Below are 21446 nucleotides of genomic sequence, written 5' to 3' on the forward strand. Positions count from 1 at the left end.
AAGGAGCTGTGAGATCACCTAAGATTCTGTAGTGACATTATCATTTTATTATAATAATAAGATTCTATAGTGATATTGTCATTTTATTATAATAAGTAAACAACCTTTTTTTTTCTTGGATTGAAAGAGCATGAGGTAGGGTGGAGGAGGCGAAGCGGAGCCGCTCGTTTGAACGCCCACCACGGGCACAACTCGGAGTATACTGATATACTAATTGGAGTTAGAATATTTTGTACATGTTCCTTATAAAATTCTGCGATACATGGAGAGCCAAGCATGAAGCATCATATGCCACTCGGGGAACAACTATACTAAGGCCCCAGTTGCTATAAAGAGTTGAATAGAGGAAAGGGGGCATGCAACTTGATGCAAGAGCTTATGGGGCATTGATAATGATGGAGAGAACACGTCAAATTCTTGACCAGTGACCCTCTTAAACATATATTATGAAACTTGTTTAACGTTGTAGATGTTTGAAAGGTGGGATATCTTGGCAGATGAGTACATGCATGTTAAGATTCCACGCGAGAAGGGTCATATCTCATACGTGTTGTGATTTTAAGAAATTCATTGAAGGGTCAACTAGCTCTTTTGGGGATTCTTTGAACACCATCTTGCGACCTTTATGAGGCCAAAGAGGCATCATCATGAAGCCAACTACATGTCTATATACGTACGTGCATACGTACATACCTACATACATATAATGGATAAATGTGTTTGATAGATCTAAACAAGACCAAATGTGACCAAGACCTGAAACTTGTGGCACAGGACTCGAAAGATTAAACTCATTTTTGATTAGAGGTGATCAAGAAAATAGTTTAAGAAACTACCTCCCAATTATAGATTACGTACCCGAGCCAAATTCAATAGATGGGTTCAGAACGAGCCCAAAGAATATAGATAAGTCTAAATGGTGTCCCAGTGCTATCGTTGTGTTAAACAACAAAACAATCCAACTCAATCCAATGAGAACCAGACCATCTACGCCCATATAAAAATATAAAAACAGATCATTTTCAGGGTGTGCATTTTTAAAATATTGTACCCCTCAGGGTAACTTAGGTCAACTAAGTGGCCACCTTTCTAGAGAAGGTGTTGGATTTGAACCTAGACTTGGACATAGCATTCCTCCTATCTCTCAATAAACAAAACTATGAAGTCAACTTGTGCAGGGTTCAGAAAGCGTTTCAAATGTCCTTATCGTTGTTCAACGTCTCCAACCATATAGTTTAAAAGTATTTAACTTCTAAACAAATGAAATATACAGAAGTATCAGCAATCAAGTTGGCCAAGTTATGCAAACAGAACCTTCAATTTTTTTATTTACTTGCTTTGCTAGAGTTCGATGGTTTGCAGGTGGAAGAAGTTGCCGGTGTAATTGAGAAAGTAGATCATTTGTTTTCTAGCTCACTTTTTCAGCGAGGAGTTAAAAATCCAATTAAGATGAATGTCAACTATTTTTTTTACTTTAGTTTCTCATTCATGACAACCAGCCAAAAAAAAAAAAACACCTTCATGAAAGTTTCTCATTCTAAAATGTTTTTTTAGCAAATACCACCTGTAAACAAGTTGTAGTATACGTTGTTTTGTTGTTGACCCAGAACATTTGACCATAGATAAGTTTTTTTAGCTAGCATTGCTACGGAGAGAAGAAATGACATATAACTAGTACTCTGACCTGCTGTGATTTTTCTTCATGGATGGTATAAATTAGTAGCCAAGCTTCCTTTCTGAACTGACAGGTCTTCTCCCTCCTTCACTATCTTCTTTTGATTTGCCCTGGTTTTATTGTTGTTAAAAGACAATTTAGAATGGTTTGTACCATGTTTTATTACATTATCGGCATATACAACAACATAAATTTACTAATTAATAATTATTATATATATATATTTCTCAACAAGAAAACTTCATAGATGCTTGCCTTTCTTCTATAATTGTTCTCTATAATTGTAGGGAATGACCTACATAAATTAATTTTTTGTCCGTCAAAGAACATAATTTGCTAATACCTTTCACATTTTAAATGTATATATATTGTACAGGCAATAACTAGCAATCCCTTCTCAAGCATAATCTCTTGTAAAAAATTATTTGACATCTTGTTACCAATTAGATGAAGATGACAAAGTGAAATAGACACGTAATTTTGGATTCAAAAACTTGCAGCGCATATATACTCTACTCGCAAACTCTTTTTTTGAAGTTAAATTTTACTAATAACGCTTCTTTTCTTTTTGCAGCATATATCTTGATGAGGAGAATATTTATCTATCTGACCTCGATGTGATCCAAAGATGCCCTTCTCCTTGGATTGCAAGCTGACCTCCGCTTTACCTAGGACCGAGCCGATCTCAATTGACCTCAGATTTCAGTGACAACATATCTATTTTACTATTGAACACAAACTCTCTAGCTTGTCAGTTGCATGTCGCCCATCTCCACACCATCTATCTCGCACGTCAGACATATCAAACTCTAATGGTAAGAAAAGTAAAAGGGTTGATCTAACCCTATGTGACTATATATGCTTAAATGTCATTACTCAAAATAAAAAAAGACCGGGTCTAACTTGTCTTGTGTGTTTTTTTCAAGGAGAATTGGAAGTAGAACAAAGGAAATGATATTTGACATCAAGGCAAGACAACAAGAAGTACCTGCAAAGATATGCCAATGCAATAATTGAACCATGTGGCTTGTTTTCAAAATTGCTTCTCAAAAAAGTAAAAAGATGGCACCAAAAAAAAGTTCTCAAAAAAGAATTGGAGAATAAAGTTGTCGATACTAATATTTGTACAAGATCTCTAACGGTCCTTTACAGAAACTCTACCTTCAAATTATGGAGAATATTCATGCAGGCTCTGAGAACATAAAAAATGAGAACTTAATGGATACTCTTAAGAATGGTGGCAAGCAACCGGATTCGTGAAAGATAGGATATACAAATCATGGTTGGGCTGAAAGATTAATTATCTAACGTTGATTAGGAAAAGACTGGAATCAAAAGGGAATTGCGGTTTGGGTATAAAGCCAAAATATGTTGGAATATTGATTAAGGTAGCTGGAATAGAGAAATTTCATCCAGCAAGGCTATCAACTTCGACAGGTAATATTATGCTCCTGATGTTTGCGTCAGTCGGGCTAAAATCCACTACTCGACCAATCATCGACTTCTGTTTCGAGCCGATCGCAATAATCTAGCTAGCGATCTTTAGCATTTTGTCAAAAGAAAAATATAATTGGAGGTTCAGGTTGTATCTTTCGTACAAAAGAATAATCGATCTTCTTTTATGATATAGCCCATGAGAATGCGCTCCGCATGGATCTCAAAGTACTCCATATTTTTCTATTCACCTGTTGCATAGCTCTCGAAGCAACCATTGCATGATCCAATGATGGATTCGTGAGAAGAAAGATGAATTCTTTTTTTGTATGAAAGATACAAACCTGTACCTAAAATTTAAGGCTTAATGAGATGTATTCATATCGTGATGCTTCAAGTCAGCCTCCTAGACTGGTGAGGCCAATCAACGGTTGGCAAGTTCTAAACTTGCTTCTTAGACTGGTGAGGCCAATCAACGGTTGGTAAGTCCTAAACCTATTTGGACGAGATTACCTACTTCTCCTTTGAACCCTAAATCCTTCTATTAAATTCTTTCTTATTAACTCTATTTCACTTCTAAAACCAAATTAATATAGGGTGCGGATTCAGTGGAGCATGCAGTATGCCATCCATTGAATCCAGCCAACCATTAGGTGCCACGCTGCCTAAACTCCGTTTCTTTTAAAAAATAAATAAATTAATGAAAATAAAAGCGTGTGTGCCGCTTTCTTTCCCCCTAATTGTCCGAGCGGAAGGGAGAAGCAAACTATTGATATGGTAGCCCAGTGGAAGCGTGCCTTACTTCCAACTAAGTGGTTCCAAGTTCGAAACGCACAGGCGTCGATTAAATTATGGAGATCGGATGCTCCCTACTCGGACACGGGGTCTGAAAGGGCGTATCGCTCTACTGGTAATCTCGGTGGTGCCAGATGTGACGTACTCACATGTGGTATTTGTTGCTGAGGGTCCAAACCGAGAACGATTGGCACAGCGGTGTGAACGGGGTTCCCTTTAAATTGCTTTGGTTGCGCTCCACCTTCCGCCGGGAAACCTGCAAGCAAGCCTCGCACCACCACTGGGGTAGTGAGGGCCCTCCGACGATCAAGTTAGAAGGAATCGAAGGAGAAGGAGAGGTAGCAGGTAAGATGATGCTATGGAGAATCTTGCTTACCCTCCCCCTTCCCCCCCCAGCCCCATATATATATCAGGCTGGGGGGTTTTTCTGGGGATTGGTCATCGTGTGGCACGATGGGGTTGCCACTGACGTGGCCGTTACAGGGCGTCGTGGGGCAGCGCCGGGTACGGCCATGGCAGGGCGTAGTGGAGCTCCGCTTTGTACGGTTGTTACAGGGGATCGTGGGGCAGCGCCGGATTCGGCCGTTGCAGGGAGTAGTGGAGCAGGGGGCCGCGGCGTGCCTCAGGAGAACAGTCTGTTGTTGTCAAGAGATTGCCGACCCGAAGTCGGATTGCTGGATCCAGGGGGCAGCCGACTTGGGGTCGGACTGCGGAGCCGAAGATATCCGACCCGAGGTCGGATTGCTGGATCAAGGGGCAGCCGACTCGGGGTCGGACTGCGGAGCCGAAGATATCCGACCCGAGGTCGGATTGCTGGATCAAGGGGCAGCCGACTCGGGGTCGGACTGCGGAGCCGAAGATATCCGACCCGAGGTCGGATTGCTGGATCAAGGGGCAGCCGACTCGGGGTCGGGCTGCGGAGCCGAAGATATCCGACCCGAGGTCGGATTGCTGGATCAAGGGGCAGCCGTAGTCTTCCTGGGCGCGCGTGCCGGTCACGTGGGGCATGGTGGCTAAGTTCCCCCGTAACAGTAGCCCCCCACTTCCGAGCCTGGAACCAGGAGGGGAACGGGTGAAGGGAGTGATGCTTCGAGATTGCCGCCATCCCTCGGAAAGGCGCGCGCGCTCCGAGCTCCCCGCTCTTTTTTTATGGCGTATGGCGGTTGTCGCTGATCTGGCGGTCTGCGGATTTCGGCGGACATCCTTCCTTAATGGCGTCGATTCGCCTTTGGGGCGAGAACGATCCTTCGGTAGCCAGGCGTCCTCTGGCATCACCGAGGCGTCACCCGCCTTTCTGCCTATTTAACCGGGGGCCCTCCCCCGTCCGCCTTTCTCTTCACAGGCATCCTCGAGTTTCTCCCTTGTGCTGTTGCCGTTGCCGTCGGACTGTTCGTTCGCTCCTCCTTTGACGCTCTCGGAGCCGTTCTTCCTTCCCTTCCGGTGAGTTGCCCCACTCTTCAATTTAGGGCTCTCCGTACTTTCTCCTTTCGTATTAGTGTACCTCAGTCGTTCCGGTCCCTTCTCCCCTCTTGACCCCGTCCTGACCGTAGATTCTCTGGCCGTTAGGGATGGACGAAGTAAGAGCGGACCGCATTCAGTCGGAGCTGGTCCCCGAAGACCTAGATAGGTTAGTGGCCCGGTACCACCTTCCCGAAGCCTGCAACGTTACGCTCCCGGGGCCTGAGGAGAGGATGTCCCATCCTCCTCCAGGGAAGGTCGCCATTAATGAGGACATCCTTCGGGCTGGGTTCCGCTTTCCCCCCTCGGACTTAGTCGTGCAGGTGCTTCGAGGTTTAAGAGTGGCGCCGACGCAACTGGTGCCGAACTCATGGCGTACCCTGACAGCCTTCCAGGTTCTCTGCCGCATGCACGAGGTTCCCGCCACCCTGAATGTCTTTTGGGAATGCTACGGCCTGAACGGGCACCCCCAGGACAGAGGGTGGTGGTGCTTTGCGGCGCGGCGAGGGTGCGGCCTCGTCAAGGAGGCTCCTTCCTCCATTCATGGCTGGAAGGAGCGTTTCTTTTTCATCGACGTAGATCCCTCTTGGGGAATCGGGACAACCTGGGAGACGCCGATGAAGTCCCCGATCGGCCTATCGAGGTTGTCAAGGGAGGAGTCCGATGGCGTCGCCGTTTTGAGGGGGTTGGTTGCCGAGGGCCGGCTCCTGACTCTTGAAGTTCCTCCGGCACTAGGCCAGGCATCCGAGGGTTAGGCCTCAGGAAATCCTTCCGGCGCTAGGCCAGGCATCCGAGGGTTAGGCCTCAGGAAATTCTTCCGGCGCTAGGCCAGGCATCCGAGGGTTAGGCCTCAGGAAATTCTTCCGGCGCTAGGCCAGGCATCCGAGGGTTAGGCCTCAGGAAATTCTTCCGGCGCTAGGCCAGGCATCCGAGGGTTAGGCCTCAGGAAATTCCGCTCATTGGTCGGCCAAGGCTGGCGCAAGCCGAGGCGACCGGTCGGGGCTTCAGGCTAGTCTGCTCCCGGGATGATCATCGGGTTAGCCTGGCATCCGAGGACTGAGCCTCGGGGAATTCCGCTCGTTGGTCGGCCAAGGCTGGCGCAAGCCGAGGTGACCGGTCGGGGCTTCAGGCTAGTCTGCTCCCGGGATGATCATCGGGTTAGCCTGGCATCCGAAGGCCGAGCTTCGGGGAATTCCGCTCGTTGGTCGGCCAAGGCTGGCGCAAGCCGAGGCGACCGGTCGGGGCTTCAGGCTAGTCTGCTCCCGGGATGATCATCGGGTTAGCCTGGCATCCGAAGGCCGAGCTTCGGAGAATTCCGCTCGTTGGTCGGCCAAGGCTGGCGCAAGCCGAGGCGACCGGTCGGGGCTTCAGGCTAGTCTGCTCCCGGGATGTTCATCGGGTTAGCCTGGCATCCGAAGGCCGAGCTTCGGGGAATTCCGCTCGTTGGTCGGCCAAGGCTGGCGCAAGCCGAGGCGATCGGTTGGGGCTTCAGGCTAGTCTGCTCCCGGGATGATCATCGGGTTAGCCTGGCATCCGAAGGCCGAGCTTCGGGAAATTCCGCTCGTTGGTCGGCCAAGGCTGGCGCAAGCCGAGGCGACCGTTCGGGGCTTCAGGCTAGTCTGCTCCCGGGATGATCATCGGGTTAGCCTGGCATCCGAAGGCCGAGCTTCGGGGAATTCCGCTCGTTGGTCGGCCAAGGCTGGCGCAAGCCGAGGCGACCGGTCGGGGCTTCAGGCTAGTCTGCTCCCGGGATGATCATCGGGTTAGCCTGGCATCCGAGGGCCGAGCCTCGGGGAATTCCGCTCGTTGGTCGCGCGCCTATCACTTGCTGCTCGACGGGGTTTCTCCGTGGCCAGCTGCGATCGTATTTCTCCTCCTCTCGACGCGTCGCCTGGGGAACACCAGAAGGCTATTAAATGTTAATTGAGGCGTTACCTGGGAAATCGGATCGGCTAGTTGCTGCTTGCGAGGAGTGCCAGTTAAGCGGCCGCGATACGCGCGTTCTTCGAGGCGGATGCGGCCTGGGCGCATGCGGAGATACGTGTGCCGTGGGATACACGCCGCCCGGAGTGTCCTGCATGAAGAATGCAATTAAGGAGAACGACGCTTAGGAGGTCGTGGGAGGATACGCCTTGAGAGCCGGAACGGCTCCGGATTCGATGCGCCCGCATTTATTGGAGCCACCCGCATCGGAACAACCGGGGGGCCACAGTTTGGCTATAAATATAAGTGCAGGTGCGGTGGAGCCTGCCAAGCCGGAGCTGTTCAGGTTGCCATGGATCGTGGACCTCCTCTCCGGTGCGTGGCTGGGAAGCCCCTGCCGGAAGAACGGGAGGTGCGCCCCTCGCGACTTCCGCCAACTAGCCGTTTCATCTGGGATCAACGGGGAGATTCTCCCCGGTGGAACTCCGCTCTAGGCGTTTCATCCGGGATCACATCCCCCCTCTTTTCCGTCCCACCTCCCGATTGAGCTCTGCGCCAGACGCTTCATCCGGGATCGCGCCTCCTCGCGCTCTTCTCCCTTGTATTCCTTCCCTCCCCTTCTCTTGGGGAGGGCCGGAATATCCTTTGGAGGTGGCGTTCCTCTAGGAGCAGTGTGAACTCCTTCTTCGTCCACTTCTTCTTCGTCCGCGCCGGCTCTTCGTCTTTTGCGTGAGGCGTCGATGGCGCCTCCGGGGAGAAGCACCCACGCCCGGTGGGATTGCAGCTGCTTCGGGTGGAGGGTTCGGGATCCCGGATCTTCAACTCTACGGAGTCCCCACCTCTTCCTTACTTTCTTTACTCCCCAATCCCCCTCTGGGAATTCTTTGTAATCACACGAACACGCCATTGTGACCAGGAATTATTGAAATGAAAAGGACTATACATTTTTTGAACTATCTTTCTGGCTTTGTCTTTCTACTGGTAATACACCCGTAGGTTAGCGGAATTCCAGCTCCTTGGAATTTCTCGACCATCTAGGGCCTCCAACTGGTAGGAGCCAGGTCGGTTTACCCAGCGAACCCTATACGGGCCTTCCCAATTTGGCGCCAGCTTCCCACCTTCCGCGGGTTGAGATGCTTTGGCTCGCCTTAGCACCAGATCTCCGATTCTGAAAAGTTTTGGTCGGACCTTAGAGTTATAATATCGGGCCACCCTCCGCTGATACATCGCCATCCGAACCTGCGCCATTTCCCTCGCTTCTTCCAAGAGGTCCAAGTTTCCTCGGAGTTGCTCCGAATTGGCCTCGGGTCGGTGCGTAGCCACCCGGGGCGAGGGGAGTCCGAGCTCCACGGGGACAACCGCTTCCGTGCCATAGGTTAGGCTGAAAGGCGTCTCCCCGGTAGGGGTCCGATGCGTGGTCCGATACGCCCAAAGGACGTTCTCGAGTTCTTCGACCCAAGCTTGCCCCGTCCGACCGATTCGCGCCTTAATTCCTTGGAGGATTGTCCGGTTTGTCACCTCGGCCTCATCGTTGGTTTGGAGATGCGACACAGATGTGAACCGATGCTCGATCCCGAATTCCTCGCAGAAGTCACGGAAATGCTTGTTGTCGAACTGTCGACCATTATCCGAGATGAGGACCCGGGGTACCCCAAATCGGACAATGATGTTTTTCTTCACGAACTTCCGAACTTGCGCCTCCGTGATAGTGGCCAGCGGCTCTGCCTCCACCCACTTGGTGAAGTAGTCGATTGCAACAATCAAAAATTTCCGCTGGGCGGAAGCGACGGGGAATGGTCCGAGGATATCCATTCCCCACTGTGCGAAGGGCCAGGGTGCGGTGATTGGTGCCAAGGGGACAGAAGGGGCTCTCTGGACGTTGGCGTGGCGCTGGCAGGCGTCGCATTTCCGTACGTGATCCTTTGAGTCCTCCAACAAGGTAGGCCAATAATAGCCTTGCCTCATGATCTTGTGCGCCAAGGACCTAGCCCCCGAGTGCGATCCGCAGACGCCCTCATGGACTTCGCCGAGGACGTAGGCCGCCTCCGAGGGGCGGAGGCACCTTAAGAGGGGGGCGGTAAACGAGGTCCGATACAGCCTCCCTTCATAGAGTACGTAGTGGGCGGACTTCCTGACAAGTCGCCGAGCTTGATCTTCGTCTTCAGGGAGGATCCCTTCGGCGAGGTAGGCGACGAGCGGGTCCATCCAAGACGGCTCCGGATCAATCGCCATCACCGCTCCAGCCTCGCCGATGCTCGGGGCATCCAGGGTCTCCAGGTATACTGCCCTCGACAAGTTGTGCGCCTCTGCGCCCACCAAGCGGGACAACCTGTCGGCCCTGTCATTTTCGCTTCTGGGGACCTGCTGGATGTCGACACTGCCGAGGTCGGGAATGAGTGCTTGCACCTTCCGGACGTAGTTCTGCATGGTCGGGCTCCGGGCCTCGAACTCCCCACGGACCTGCCCGACCACCAGCTGGGAGTCGGTGAAGACCTTCAAACGCCGGATGCCGAGCTCCCCAGTGAGTTTGAGTCCTGCGACTAGGGCCTCGTATTCCGCCTCGTTGTTGGTAACTGGAAATCCAAACCTCAAGGCACACTCGGCTATCACTCCATCAGGACTGGTAAGGACCAGCCCGGCCCCTCCACCCTCGGGGTTCGACGACCCATCGATGTGAAGCGTCCAGGTCGGGAGGTCGAGGCTGGGCGTTTCCGGCGGTCTAGGTTCCGCCTCCTGCACCGTGCACTCAGCGAGGAAGTCCGCGAGCACCTGGGCCTTGATGGCGGGTCGAGGCTGGTAGCGGATGTCGAATTCTCCGAGTTCTACTGCCCACTTCACCAGCCGTCCCGCATTCTCGGGATTGCTGAGGATCTGTCGTAACGGTTGATCAGTTAAGAGGGTGACAGAATGGGCCTGGAAATAGGGGCGGAGCCTCCTGGTCGCGGTCAGCAGCGCGAAGGCGATCTTTTCAGCCTTCGTATACCGCGTCTCGGCGTCCCGTAGGACCCGGCTGATGTAGTACACAGGCTTCTGGAGCTTTGCCTCTTCCCGAACCAGCACCGCACTGACCGCGGTTCGGGAGACCGCCAGATAGAGGTAGAGCATCTCCCCTTCTTGCGGCTTGGACAGTAGGGGAGGAGACGCCAGGTATTCCTTGAGCTGGTCGAATGCTGCTTGACATTCGGCAGTCCAGAGGAAGTCTTTTGGGCGTTTTAACACCTTGAAGAATGGTTGGCAGCGTTCGGCCGATTTTGCCACAAATCGTCCGAGCGCGGCGACCCTTCCAGCGAGCTCCTGAACTTCCTTTACTTTGGTCGGAGGGGACATACCTTGGATGGCCTTGATTTTGTCCGGGTTGGCTTCGATACCCCGCTGGTTGACAATGAAACCAAGGAACCTCCCGGCCGAAGCGCCAAAGGCGCACTTCGCTGGGTTCAGCTTCATGCGAAACTTCCGTAAGGTGGTGAAAGTCTCCTCCAGATCCACGATGTGCTGGTCTGCCTGGCGGCTCTTCACCAGCATATCGTCCACGTACACCTCCATGTTCCGGCCGATTTGCTCTTTGAAGATTTTGTTGACGAGGCGCTGGTAAGTGGCGCCAGCGTTCTTTAGACCGAAGGGCATTACCTTGTAGCAGTACAGCCCCCGGTCCGTTATAAAGGCAGTTTTCTCCTCGTCCTGTGGGGCCATCATTATCTGGTTGTAACCGGAGAAGGCGTCCATGAAAGACAGCAGCTGATATCCAGAAGTCGCGTCGACCAGTTGGTCTATCCGCGGAAGCGGGAAGCTATCCTTAGGGCACGCCTTGTTCAGGTCGGTATAGTCGACGCACATCCTCCACTTCTCGCTCGCCTTCCGGACAAGTACAACATTTGCCAGCCACTCGGGGTAACTCACCTCCCTTATGAATCCTGCCTCCAAGAGTTTGTCTACCTCCTGGTCGACCACCCGGATCCGATCCGGGGCACAGTGTCTCTTCTTCTGCTTCACTGGCCGGTGGGTCGGGTCGACGTTGAGGGCGTGAGAAATGACCTCCGGGTCGATCCCAGGTACATCGGCCGCCGACCAGGCAAATACATCGGCATTGGCTCGGAGGAATTCCACCAACCGGGCCCGAGCTCCCGGGTTGAGATTGGCGCCGACCCGGACCACCCGGTCCCGGCGGCCTTCCTCAAGGGGAACTTCGACCACACCCTCGGCCGGCTCCCCCTGCCGCAAGGCCACCTCGTCTCTGGCATCAAGGGACTCGACGCTTAGGGCTTCTGCGGGCTTCTTCCCTTTGAGGGTCGCTAGGAAATTGCCGTGCGGTCGGTTGGTCGCCTCGGACCTCCCCGATCCCGACCGCCGTGGGGAACCGCATGAGCAAGTGGTACGTAGAGACCACCGCGCGAAGGGCGTTCAGTCCGGGTCGTCCGAGGATAGCGTTGTAGGCCGAGGGAACACGGACGACCAAGAACCCGAGTCGCACCGTGGCTTCTGCGGGTGCGACGCCCGCAGTCACAGGCAGCTCAACGACACCTTCCGCCGGGACAGCGTCACCGGTGAATCCTATGAGGGGGGTGGATATTTTGTGCAACAATTGTCTGGACAAGCCCATCTTTTGGAAGGCCTCGTAAAACAAGATATCAGCTGAGCTTCCACTATCCACAAGAACACGCCTTACATCATAGTTTGCCATAGTGAGGGAGATCACCATGGCGTCATCGTGGGGGGTCTGAACCCCCTTTACATCCTCATCACAAAAGGTGATTACATTGCCGACCCTCTGCCTCTTTGCGACGGCCGCCCCTAACGCTTCCGTCGAGCCCCCTGCTTTCCTCACGGGCCGGGGGCAGCCCCCAGTGATAGTGTGGATTACGCCCGCAACGGGTCGATTCTGCTCCCGAGGCTCCGGAGGGGCCGGGTCGGCCGGACGCGGGTCTGCGGGGGGACGTCGGTCGCTCACATATCGACCGAGACGCCCCCGGCGGATGAGAGCCTCGATCTCGTCCCGAAGCTGGAAGCAGTCCTCCGTGTCGTGGCCGTGGTCTCGGTGGTACTCACAGTACGCTCGGGAGGGCCTCTTCCCAGGGATCCTCCGCATCTGTCTCGGGGCCGGGAGGTCCTCCCGCCCCTTGATCTCCATAAGGATCTGGGCCCGGGGAGTCAGGAGAGGGGTGTACCGGTGAAAACGTCGGGGCGGAGAACGAGGGCGTGGGGCGCCGTGGTTCTTCGCCGGCGACGGGCTTCTGCGCCGACGCTGAGGCGTCGGGCTCCTCCTCTGGCGTGCCTCTTTCCGCCTTTTCTTCCCAAGCTTTTGAGGGATCTCGGCGGCCTCCTTGCTCCGGTGGGCGGCCGCCTCCTCGGCGTCCGCATACTGGTTCGCCCGGGACAACAGCTCTGGGAAGCTCCGCGGCAGGCGTTTGTCCAGGGAGAAGGTGAGTCTGCCCTTTCGGAAGCCACGCTTCAGGGCTGAAAGAGCTACTTCCTGACTCAGGTTCCGGACCTCCAGCGTAGCCCTGTTGAAGCGGGTAAGATAATCCCGCAGGCTTTCTCCCTCGTTTTGCCGGACATCAAAGAGGGAGTCGGAGACCAGTCGCCGCCGGCTACTGACGGCGAAATGAGTGATGAAGAGGCGAGTGAACTGGTCGAAGGACCGGATTGAGTCAGCCTCCAGCCCGGCGAACCATGCCCTCGCCGGGCCACGGAGGGTTGCCGGGAAAGCCTTGCAGAGAAGGGGATCTGATGCTCCGTGGAGGAGCATAAGGGTCCTGAAACTCTCGACGTGATCCCGCGGATCCGCCGCCCCGTCATAGGGCTCGATCGCCGGCATTTTGAACCCCGACGGATTCGGGGTCCGCAGGATCCTCGAGGCGAGCGCCGGCTGGGAGGAGATCTCTAAGTCGGCGAAGGGATCTTTGGAATGGCCCTTCAGGACCTGGAGTTGTCGGTGGAGATCGTCCACCCGCCGGTCCAGAGAGCGCGACCGGTGGGTGGGAGACAAGGAGCGGCGAGAGGGGGACCGACTGGAGCGCGGGTTCCTCGAGGACTGGGGGGTCTGGGAACGCGCCCGGGCCCGCCTCTCGTACCCCGCGCAGCTCCGGTGGGAAGGTCCCGGCAGAATGGAGCGTGCTCGAGAATCCTCCTCGCGCCGGCGCTCCTCCCCATGGGAGAGGAAGGAGCGCGGGTTGAGGAGGACAGGCGAACGCTCAGGCAGCGGCGGCTCCTGAGCCCGCTGCGGCGCCCGGGACATCGCACCCTGCAGATTCTGCACCGCTTCCGCGAGGGTGCGAACCTGCTGGGTTAGCTGGTCGAACTGGGCGGCTTCGACCATCTGAATAGGCGGTGGGGCGGTGGAGTGTTGCTGAGAGCGTGTTGGAGATGCAGCGGCCTCCCGGCCAGTGGCGCGAGAGGCCCCGCGACCGGAAGCATTGGAAGCTCCACGACCACCTCGCCGTGCCATTACGATCGCTCTGAGATCCGGTCCCTTCCTCTAGCGCCAACTGTTGCTGAGGGTCCAAACCGAGAACGATTGGCACAGCGGTGTGAACAGGGTTCCCTTTGAATTGCTTTGGTTGCGCTCCACCTTCCGCCGGGAAACCTGCAAGCAAGCCTTGCACCACCACTTGGGTAGTGGGGGCCCTCCGACGATCAAGTTAGAGGGAATCGAAGGAGAAGGAGAGGTAGCAGGTAAGATGATGCTATGGAGAATCTTGCTTACCCTCCCCCTTCCCCCCTCAGCCCCATATATATCAGGCTGGGGGGGTTTTTCTGGGGATTGGTCATCGTGTGGCACGATGGGGTTGCCACTGACGTGGCCGTTACAGGGCGTCGTGGGGCAGCGCCGGGTACGGCCATGGCAGGGCGTAGTGGAGCTCCGCTTTGTACGGTTGTTACAGGGGATCGTGGGGCAGCGCCGAATTCGGCCGTTGCAGGGAGTAGTGGAGCAGGGGGCCGCGGCGTGTCTCAGGAGAACAGTCTGTTGTTGTCAAGAGATTGCCGACCCGAGGTCGGATTGCTGGATCCAGGGGGCAGCCGACTCGGGGTCGGACTGCGGAGCCGAAGATATCCGACCCGAGGTCGGATTGCTGGATCAAGGGGCAGCCGACTCGGGGTCGGACTGCGGAGCCGAAGATATCCGACCCGAGGTCGGATTGCTGGATCAAGGGGCAGCTGACTCGGGGTCGGGCTGCGGAGCCGAAGATATCCGACCCGAGGTCGGATTGCTGGATCAAGGGGCAGCCGTAGTCTTCCTGGGCGCGCGTGCCGGTCACGTGGGGCATGGTGGCTAAGTTCCCCCGTAACAGTATTCATGCCGAAGCCCAGAGGAGTAACCGAGCCAGGCTCATGGATGAAGAGGGTATGAGTAAAACCGGCCGGGATACCCAATACACGGTCATTTCTGCCCGCATCGAATATTCTTCTGGCGGGTTTGGGGACCAGTGGGGGCTGCTATGTGGGGGTGGGTTTGTCTCTTCCTCCCCCTTTCCCTTTTTCCGCAGCAAAAAAAAAAAAAAGAAAAAAAGAAAAAAAGAAAGAAGAAAGAAGAAGGGAGAAGCAAAGCATTCGGTATTATTTCATATTTATTTCCGAGAGGAGCCGTGAGAAAACGGAGGTTTCTCTCCGTTTGCCGAGTTAAAAGAGAGATCGCGCGTCGTCCATCGAATCCGCACCCATATTATACGAGCATTTCGTCATCTTCTCTATTTCCGATAGCCTCCCCGGTATGCAAATTCCCACCGCCACCTCCTTCGCTATATAAACCCCCCTCCCCCGCCCCCCATTCCCCTCCTCACACAATATTCCGTTCTCTCAATATCTCTGAGACAGGGGAGGTTCTCTTTCTTCTTCTTCTTCTTCTCCTCTCCTTTTCTCCTAGCAGCCATGTCTCTACTCTCAGATCTCCTCAACCTCAACCTCTCCGACTGCATGGAGAAGGTCATTGCCGAATACATCTGGTTTGCCCTCCCCCCCCCCACTCTCTGTCTCTCGCTCTCTCTTCTCCTCTGTTGTTTCTCTTTCTCTCTCTCCCTCGTTTGGTTTTCTATCTGATTGTTTTCTTTCGGATGGTGCTCTGTTGTTCCTTTCCATTATCGCACTTTGTTTTGCTATGGATATCTAATAAACAGTATCGATATCCGCTATGGGTTTCTTCCGTTTTGTTCTCTTGTCTTATCCCTCGTTTGCATTTTCTCTGTTGGCTCTTTGAGCTGGTTTTGTTACTTTTCTAATAGTTCTTACTTTCCTTATAGTTGAGTTTTCTTTATTACAATTTTTTTTACGTAGTAGGTAAGCAATCTGGTTTGGTTCTTCCCCTCTCTGCTCTGTGCTGTTTTACTCTGTTTTTATCTCTTCTCCTTTGGTTGTCTGGGTAATGCGCTGTCGCTCTGATTTCTTACGTTTTGTCTTTGCATAGATTTCTAGTAAATGGATATGTACGTCAAGTTTGGTTTGGTTCGTCCCTTCCTTGGCGTGCTCTTGTGATCCCTGTTTTCCTTTTGTTCTCTTATTCTCTTTAGGGTGGCAGGCTGTTTCTTTTTTCTTTTTTTTGTAATCTTTATTACGCATGCCCTATTTTAAGCTCTGTTGGGTAGAAATTCACCAGTCCAATGGAGTGATCAACTGCTCCATTTTCTTTGGTCATTTCTTCACTGGATATATCGCGCATCTGATGTTTAATCTAGCTAATATTATATCCAACAGGGTTGGAGGATCCGGTATGGACATCCGGAGCAAAGCAAGGGTATCTTTTTCAGTCCTTAAATTTTATTTAGCTTTAATTTTTTACCACTTAATATGTTTTTTTTTTGTGGGTTTGATTTGCTCAGTCCATTTGATATATACAATTTCATTTAACAGACGCTCTCAGGGCTTGTCAGTGATCCCAGCAGGCTTCCAAGGTGGAATTACGATGGTTCGAGCACTGGCCAAGCTCCTGGGGAAGACAGCGAAGTGATTCTATGGTATGTTTCCATATTCCTCCATACTGTTTTGGTACTTATATCCTCTCTGCGTTTGCATTAATTCTGTCGATGGGTTCTTGCAGTCCTCAAGCCATTTTCAAGGACCCTTTCAGGCGGGGAAACAACATTCTTGTAAGAATTATTTTATTTTTATATTGATCTACTTGGAACTTATCATTATTAGTAATCTTGTTTCTGTTGAACTTTATGATATTAGTTTTCTCATGGAATTTTTCATACTTGCTGTATGACATGATTTTTTAATGGTTATAAGTTGTTTGGATTCTTCTTATGTGCATTTCTTTCTTTTATTTAGATTACCATTTCCCTTTTTCATAAGTAGGTCATGTGTGATTGTCGCACACCTGATGGCGAGCCGATACCCAGCAACAAGAGATCCAATGCTGCTAAAATTTTCAGCCATCCTGATGTTTCTGCTGAAGAACCTTGGTATTACTTTTATGTCTTCTTACTGTTTGTGCTGTTTAATTATCTTTAACCTCCTTTTCTTCTCTTCTGATGATTTGTATTTTATGTTAATGGGATCTTTCATTTTTTGTTCCTCTCTTTCAACTGGAACAGGTATGGAATAGAGCAAGAGTATACTCTTCTTCAGAAAGATGTGAAATGGCCTATTGGGTGGCCTGTCGGAGGCTATCCTGGTCCTCAGGTAATTATTTGCTACAAACCTGAGGTGCTACATGATGGATTCCTTTGACTTTCTTATCTTTATGTTGCTTTTAATCTTTGATATGGTTTTTGTTTATGCTTGATATATGCTCTGCTGTTCTCTTAGAGAATTGCTAGAAGCTTATATTCGCGCCTTCTGCATTTCTTTGCTTTACACATAAGAATTTATCGAAAATGTTTCGATTGTTATTGAGAGAAGAACGACAAAAATTGTGTAGTAAGCACTTCTATCCTATTGATTCTTTTGTTTTGTTGTTAAATTTTTGATGTTCATGTCCTATATGTTGAAGCTCGTCATTTCAGGTTATCTTTATTGCAGATATAATAACTGCTTCTGAATTGCTTTTTTTTTTCCTGTGCCATGTTTTTCAAATTTTCTTCTGTTGGCTGATGTTGCATATCTTGCAGCGGCTTTCTTTAGTTCGTTGCTGTTGTTAACATTTGCTCGTAAATTTTAACATCATTCTCATCATTATTGAATGTATAGATCAGTTTTCTTGACCTGATGCTTCCTCCTTGCACCAAAGTAAGATCATGTATAAGTCTTGCAATATAGGGGATCACACAGAGAGTGTTTCTCCGATACGCTCAACCTTATCAACTTGTTCTAATGAGTAAGGATGATTTGTATCATCAGGGCCCATATTATTGTGGTGTTGGCGCAGAGAAATCTTTCGGGCGCGACATAGTCGATTCCCATTACAAAGCCTGTCTTTACGCAGGGATTAACATAAGTGGCATCAATGGAGAAGTCATGCCTGGACAGGTAAGGTTTTTGTTATTTTCTTTCACGCTCTTCAGTTCGAAAAGCTGATCTTTAGTCATTGTTCGACGCCACTTTGGGACATTTCTATCCGTACAGTGGGAATTTCAAGTCGGTCCCGCTGTTGGAATCTCTGCTGCTGATCAATTATGGGTTGCTCGCTACATACTGGAGGTAAATGTGGATGTTCAATCATATATATATATATTCCTCACTCATGGCATCTCATATGGATGAGGGACAGGCATATGCTAGTTTTGAATCTGAAGAAACTATAGCTATCGAGATACTGAAATTCTAATTGTATATCGCTTCTTCGATGTACACAGCGAATTGCTGAAATTGCAGGCGTGGTGCTCTCTTTTGATCCAAAGCCAATTCAGGTAAGATTGGCTTTCTTCTTTTCTCTGCCAGATCTTGTTCTTCTGACTTTGTGCTGTGTTTTTTATTTTCCGGACATTGAAAAAGGAATCTTGTAAAAAGAAATAGAAGTTTTTCCAGTTTATATCAATGTCATTGTGCTTTTCTGATGCTCTAAGTTGCTTCTTGAATGTGTGGTGCTGCTAGGGTGATTGGAATGGTGCTGGTGCTCACACAAATTACAGGTAATACAATTCACAGTGAATGATATGTTGCTACCACTTCAGTTCTTTTTAAAGGAAAGGAAGGAACAACCTTTTCCATATCTGAAGGTTATGTTGATGTATTCCTTATTCTGTCTGTGGCTATCAGCACCAAGTCCATGAGAAGTGATGGAGGGTATGAAGTCATAAAGAAGGCAATCGAAAAGCTTGGCCTGCGGCACAAAGAGCACATTGCTGCCTATGGAGAAGGTAATGAGCGCCGGCTTACCGGGCGGCATGAGACTGCTGATATCAACACCTTCGTCTGGGTATGCATGTCTTACAACTCTCCTGTTCAGAGACATACTTCAGAAGAGCATGAATTTCAATTGAGTGCGTTCATCATCTGTCTCATGGTTGGCAGGGAGTTGCGAACCGCGGGGCATCCATTCGTGTTGGCCGCGACACTGAGAAGAGTGGCAAAGGTTAACAATGTTGCTCAATTAAATCTATAGTCTTCTTTCTTTTTGCTAGCTGTTTTGCTTTCAGATCTCAGGCTAGTAAGTTCCCTTGTTCTTCTATCATCAGGATATTTTGAAGATAGAAGGCCTTCTTCCAACATGGACCCCTATGTGGTCACATCAATGATTGCAGAGACTACCATCCTCTGGAAACCAAATTAATCACGAGAGGCCTGCCACTTGCACCTTCTGTTGGATCCTTCCATCTCAGTCTTCAGGGGTTCTGAGGCAATGGGAGCTCTTTATCTCTTCATATGTCTTCAGTTGCTGTTCTTGTTGTGGTGGTAGTTTGGAGTCATTGCTCTATACTGGGAGAGAGCAGGCAGGCAAATAGTTTTGCCTATAGTAATGTCAGTAATAGCAGGAAGTAGTGTGTCTTAATAGCATAAATGTTCTCTCTCAAGTCCCAAAGCAGATCCTAATTGTTTGCTTGCAGTGTAATACTTTAAAATTTGCTGCGAATGACTTGCAGCTAAATGCATCCATGAAATTATTTGTGGTAATCTTGATTTTTGGTTGTTGAGTTGGGAAGTCGTTCGATGGAACTTAGTAGTTGGATCCCTGCATTTTAGTTTTGCTTGCTGCTATCCAATGACAAAGGCAACTTTTTATATAATTAATGTAATGATGACTCTCCTTTGAACTGATCTGCATTGTCCTTTTGCAATTTTTTTTCTTCTTTATTTTTTTCAACATTGCTCAATTTAAATGACCATCAAGAAATTTTTTTACTGATTTTTTCTCTTCAGAAGTAACTAAGATAAATAAATTTATGATCATAAAAGGTTTTTCTATTCTTTTTTTTTTTATTTCCAATGGATTTTACTTTATCGTACTGATCAGAAAAAATAATAATAACAATTTTTATGGCTGTTATTTTAATCTAGTAGGCAGAAAAATTTGGATTTTTTTTTATTTTATCCAAATCAAATTTTCATATGAAGCAAGGCATGAATGATTAAAAAAATATTTTTGCACACGAATTTATCTGATTAGTTATGTGGTAGCATATGGGAAGGTATTTGTTTGCATGAATGGCTTTAAAGAAAGGAAAAAAAAAAATGATAACTAGGATCTATTGTTGCTTTTATCTCAGATGGTAGGACCTCTCTGTCGTGCGTGATTACTACGTTGGAAAATTGCATGAGGCCGATGGCAGCCTGTACACATTTTTTCATGGATAGAAAGTTATAAATTATTCTTCTTTTAATCGCATGTGGCAATAAATTGCCTTTCATTTTATTATACATAGCCTAATCACATATGACTAATATGCTCAGTACTGGGTACGAGAACCAAAGAGAACGTTGTCGATTACAAAGCCAATACGGATCTACGGACCACCCGGAGACATGAGACTTGAGATTGCCGGACTTCTCAGTTGTAAACCGAAAGGAGATCAGAGATATACACCTCGGATCGACCGTTGCTGATCTAATCGAAGTCGATCGATGGAGGTCCGCCATGTGACCTCCACTAGAGGCACCATAAAGCCACTTAAGTTTATGCAACGAGGGATGGTTATGGCTCGTCCCATGCAGCTAAATCCCGCGATGTAACAAAATTTTCAGGTCGCTGGCTCCGGCCCTTATTCTATATAAGCTGCACCTGAAGGATCCAAGCACTATGCTACTCTTGCTCTCAAAACTCTTTTTCAAATGTCTATTGTTCCCATAATTTTTGTCTTTGCATCGGAAAATTTTCTACCGGACAAAATCTGGCAACCTTCGGTTTTTTTTCCTCTTATTTTTAGGTCAGATTTCGAGCAGATCCCTTAGTCCGAGCAATGCAATTCAAGCAGAATCGACCGGTCGCCGTTCACTAGCTCATCAAATTCGGCCGGGGCGGATTTTGGCAACAACAAAAGATACGGGTGTGCTCGTAGTATTGTGCCACCGTCCAACAGCCTCCACTTGTTTTTTTTCACCCTTGTGACGGCTAAAATTCTTCCAAGAGATACATATCATCGCTACTTTCCACAGTTTTAACCTAGCGAGAGACTACAACCAGATTTGAACCTGGTCCAAGGCGAGAAGGATCCTAATCAGCTGACAAGAGGATAATTGGCAGCTGTATCAATGATTTAGATTGAACTTTTTAACTAGCAAGAAAACTTGTTTCTGACAATAATAATTCATCAGGAAACCATCTACATTCTACTATGGCGGAGAAAAATAAAATCCTCTTATGCTACTCTATTATTCTAGTCCTCCTAACCTCGGGACTCATCTTAAGAATCACAAACAGAAGATGCGGAAATCAAGACCGATCCACTTTTGCTAAATTCAACTATTAATAATTACTAAAATAATTTAGTATTTTATTTATGACTAATAATATTTATTTATTACTAGAAATACTTAAAAAAATTGATAATAAAATAACATTATTTTATTCAAAAAAAATACTTTTAAGCATTCATGGCAAAACTTCACTTTTATAAAAAAAAAAAAAGACTTTCAAAAAGGGATCACCTTCTACTCCCACTTTCGTGCAACCACAAGCTTCCTTGATCATAGCTGGCAAGCCCCCACTTATGAAACCTTCTGCTGTCTCTTTGCTTATTCCCTCATCTCAATGATGTGGCTTGCTCTTTTGCTGTAACCATTTTTCTTCAATAATAGGGTGTAAGACTGAGACTTATTTTTTCTTATTGGACCATCTAACAAATTTATCTTATGG

At 49.4% G+C, this 21446-nt stretch overlaps 1 protein-coding gene across 1 annotated transcript; it reads left to right on the forward strand.

Moving 5' to 3' along the window:
* The first annotated feature begins 14867 nt into the window (after positions 1-14867).
* Positions 14868-19267, forward strand: LOC103701116 (glutamine synthetase cytosolic isozyme 2-like). The gene is made up of 13 exons (XM_008783094.6): positions 14868-15222; positions 15968-16007; positions 16124-16227; positions 16311-16359; positions 16571-16677; positions 16810-16897; positions 17555-17683; positions 17780-17854; positions 18010-18063; positions 18248-18285; positions 18413-18572; positions 18668-18728; positions 18832-19267. Exons 1-13 carry the CDS (start codon positions 15149-15151, stop codon positions 18924-18926), a joined length of 1074 nt encoding a protein of 357 aa, XP_008781316.3. The 5' UTR covers positions 14868-15148; the 3' UTR covers positions 18927-19267.
* The last annotated feature ends 2179 nt before the right edge of the window (positions 19268-21446 follow it).

This window comes from Phoenix dactylifera, chromosome 12 (genome assembly GCF_051530095.1).
Source record: "Phoenix dactylifera cultivar Ajwa chromosome 12, Ajwa_hap1_PhDact_Kaust_v1.1, whole genome shotgun sequence".
NCBI lineage: Eukaryota > Viridiplantae > Streptophyta > Magnoliopsida > Arecales > Arecaceae > Phoenix > Phoenix dactylifera.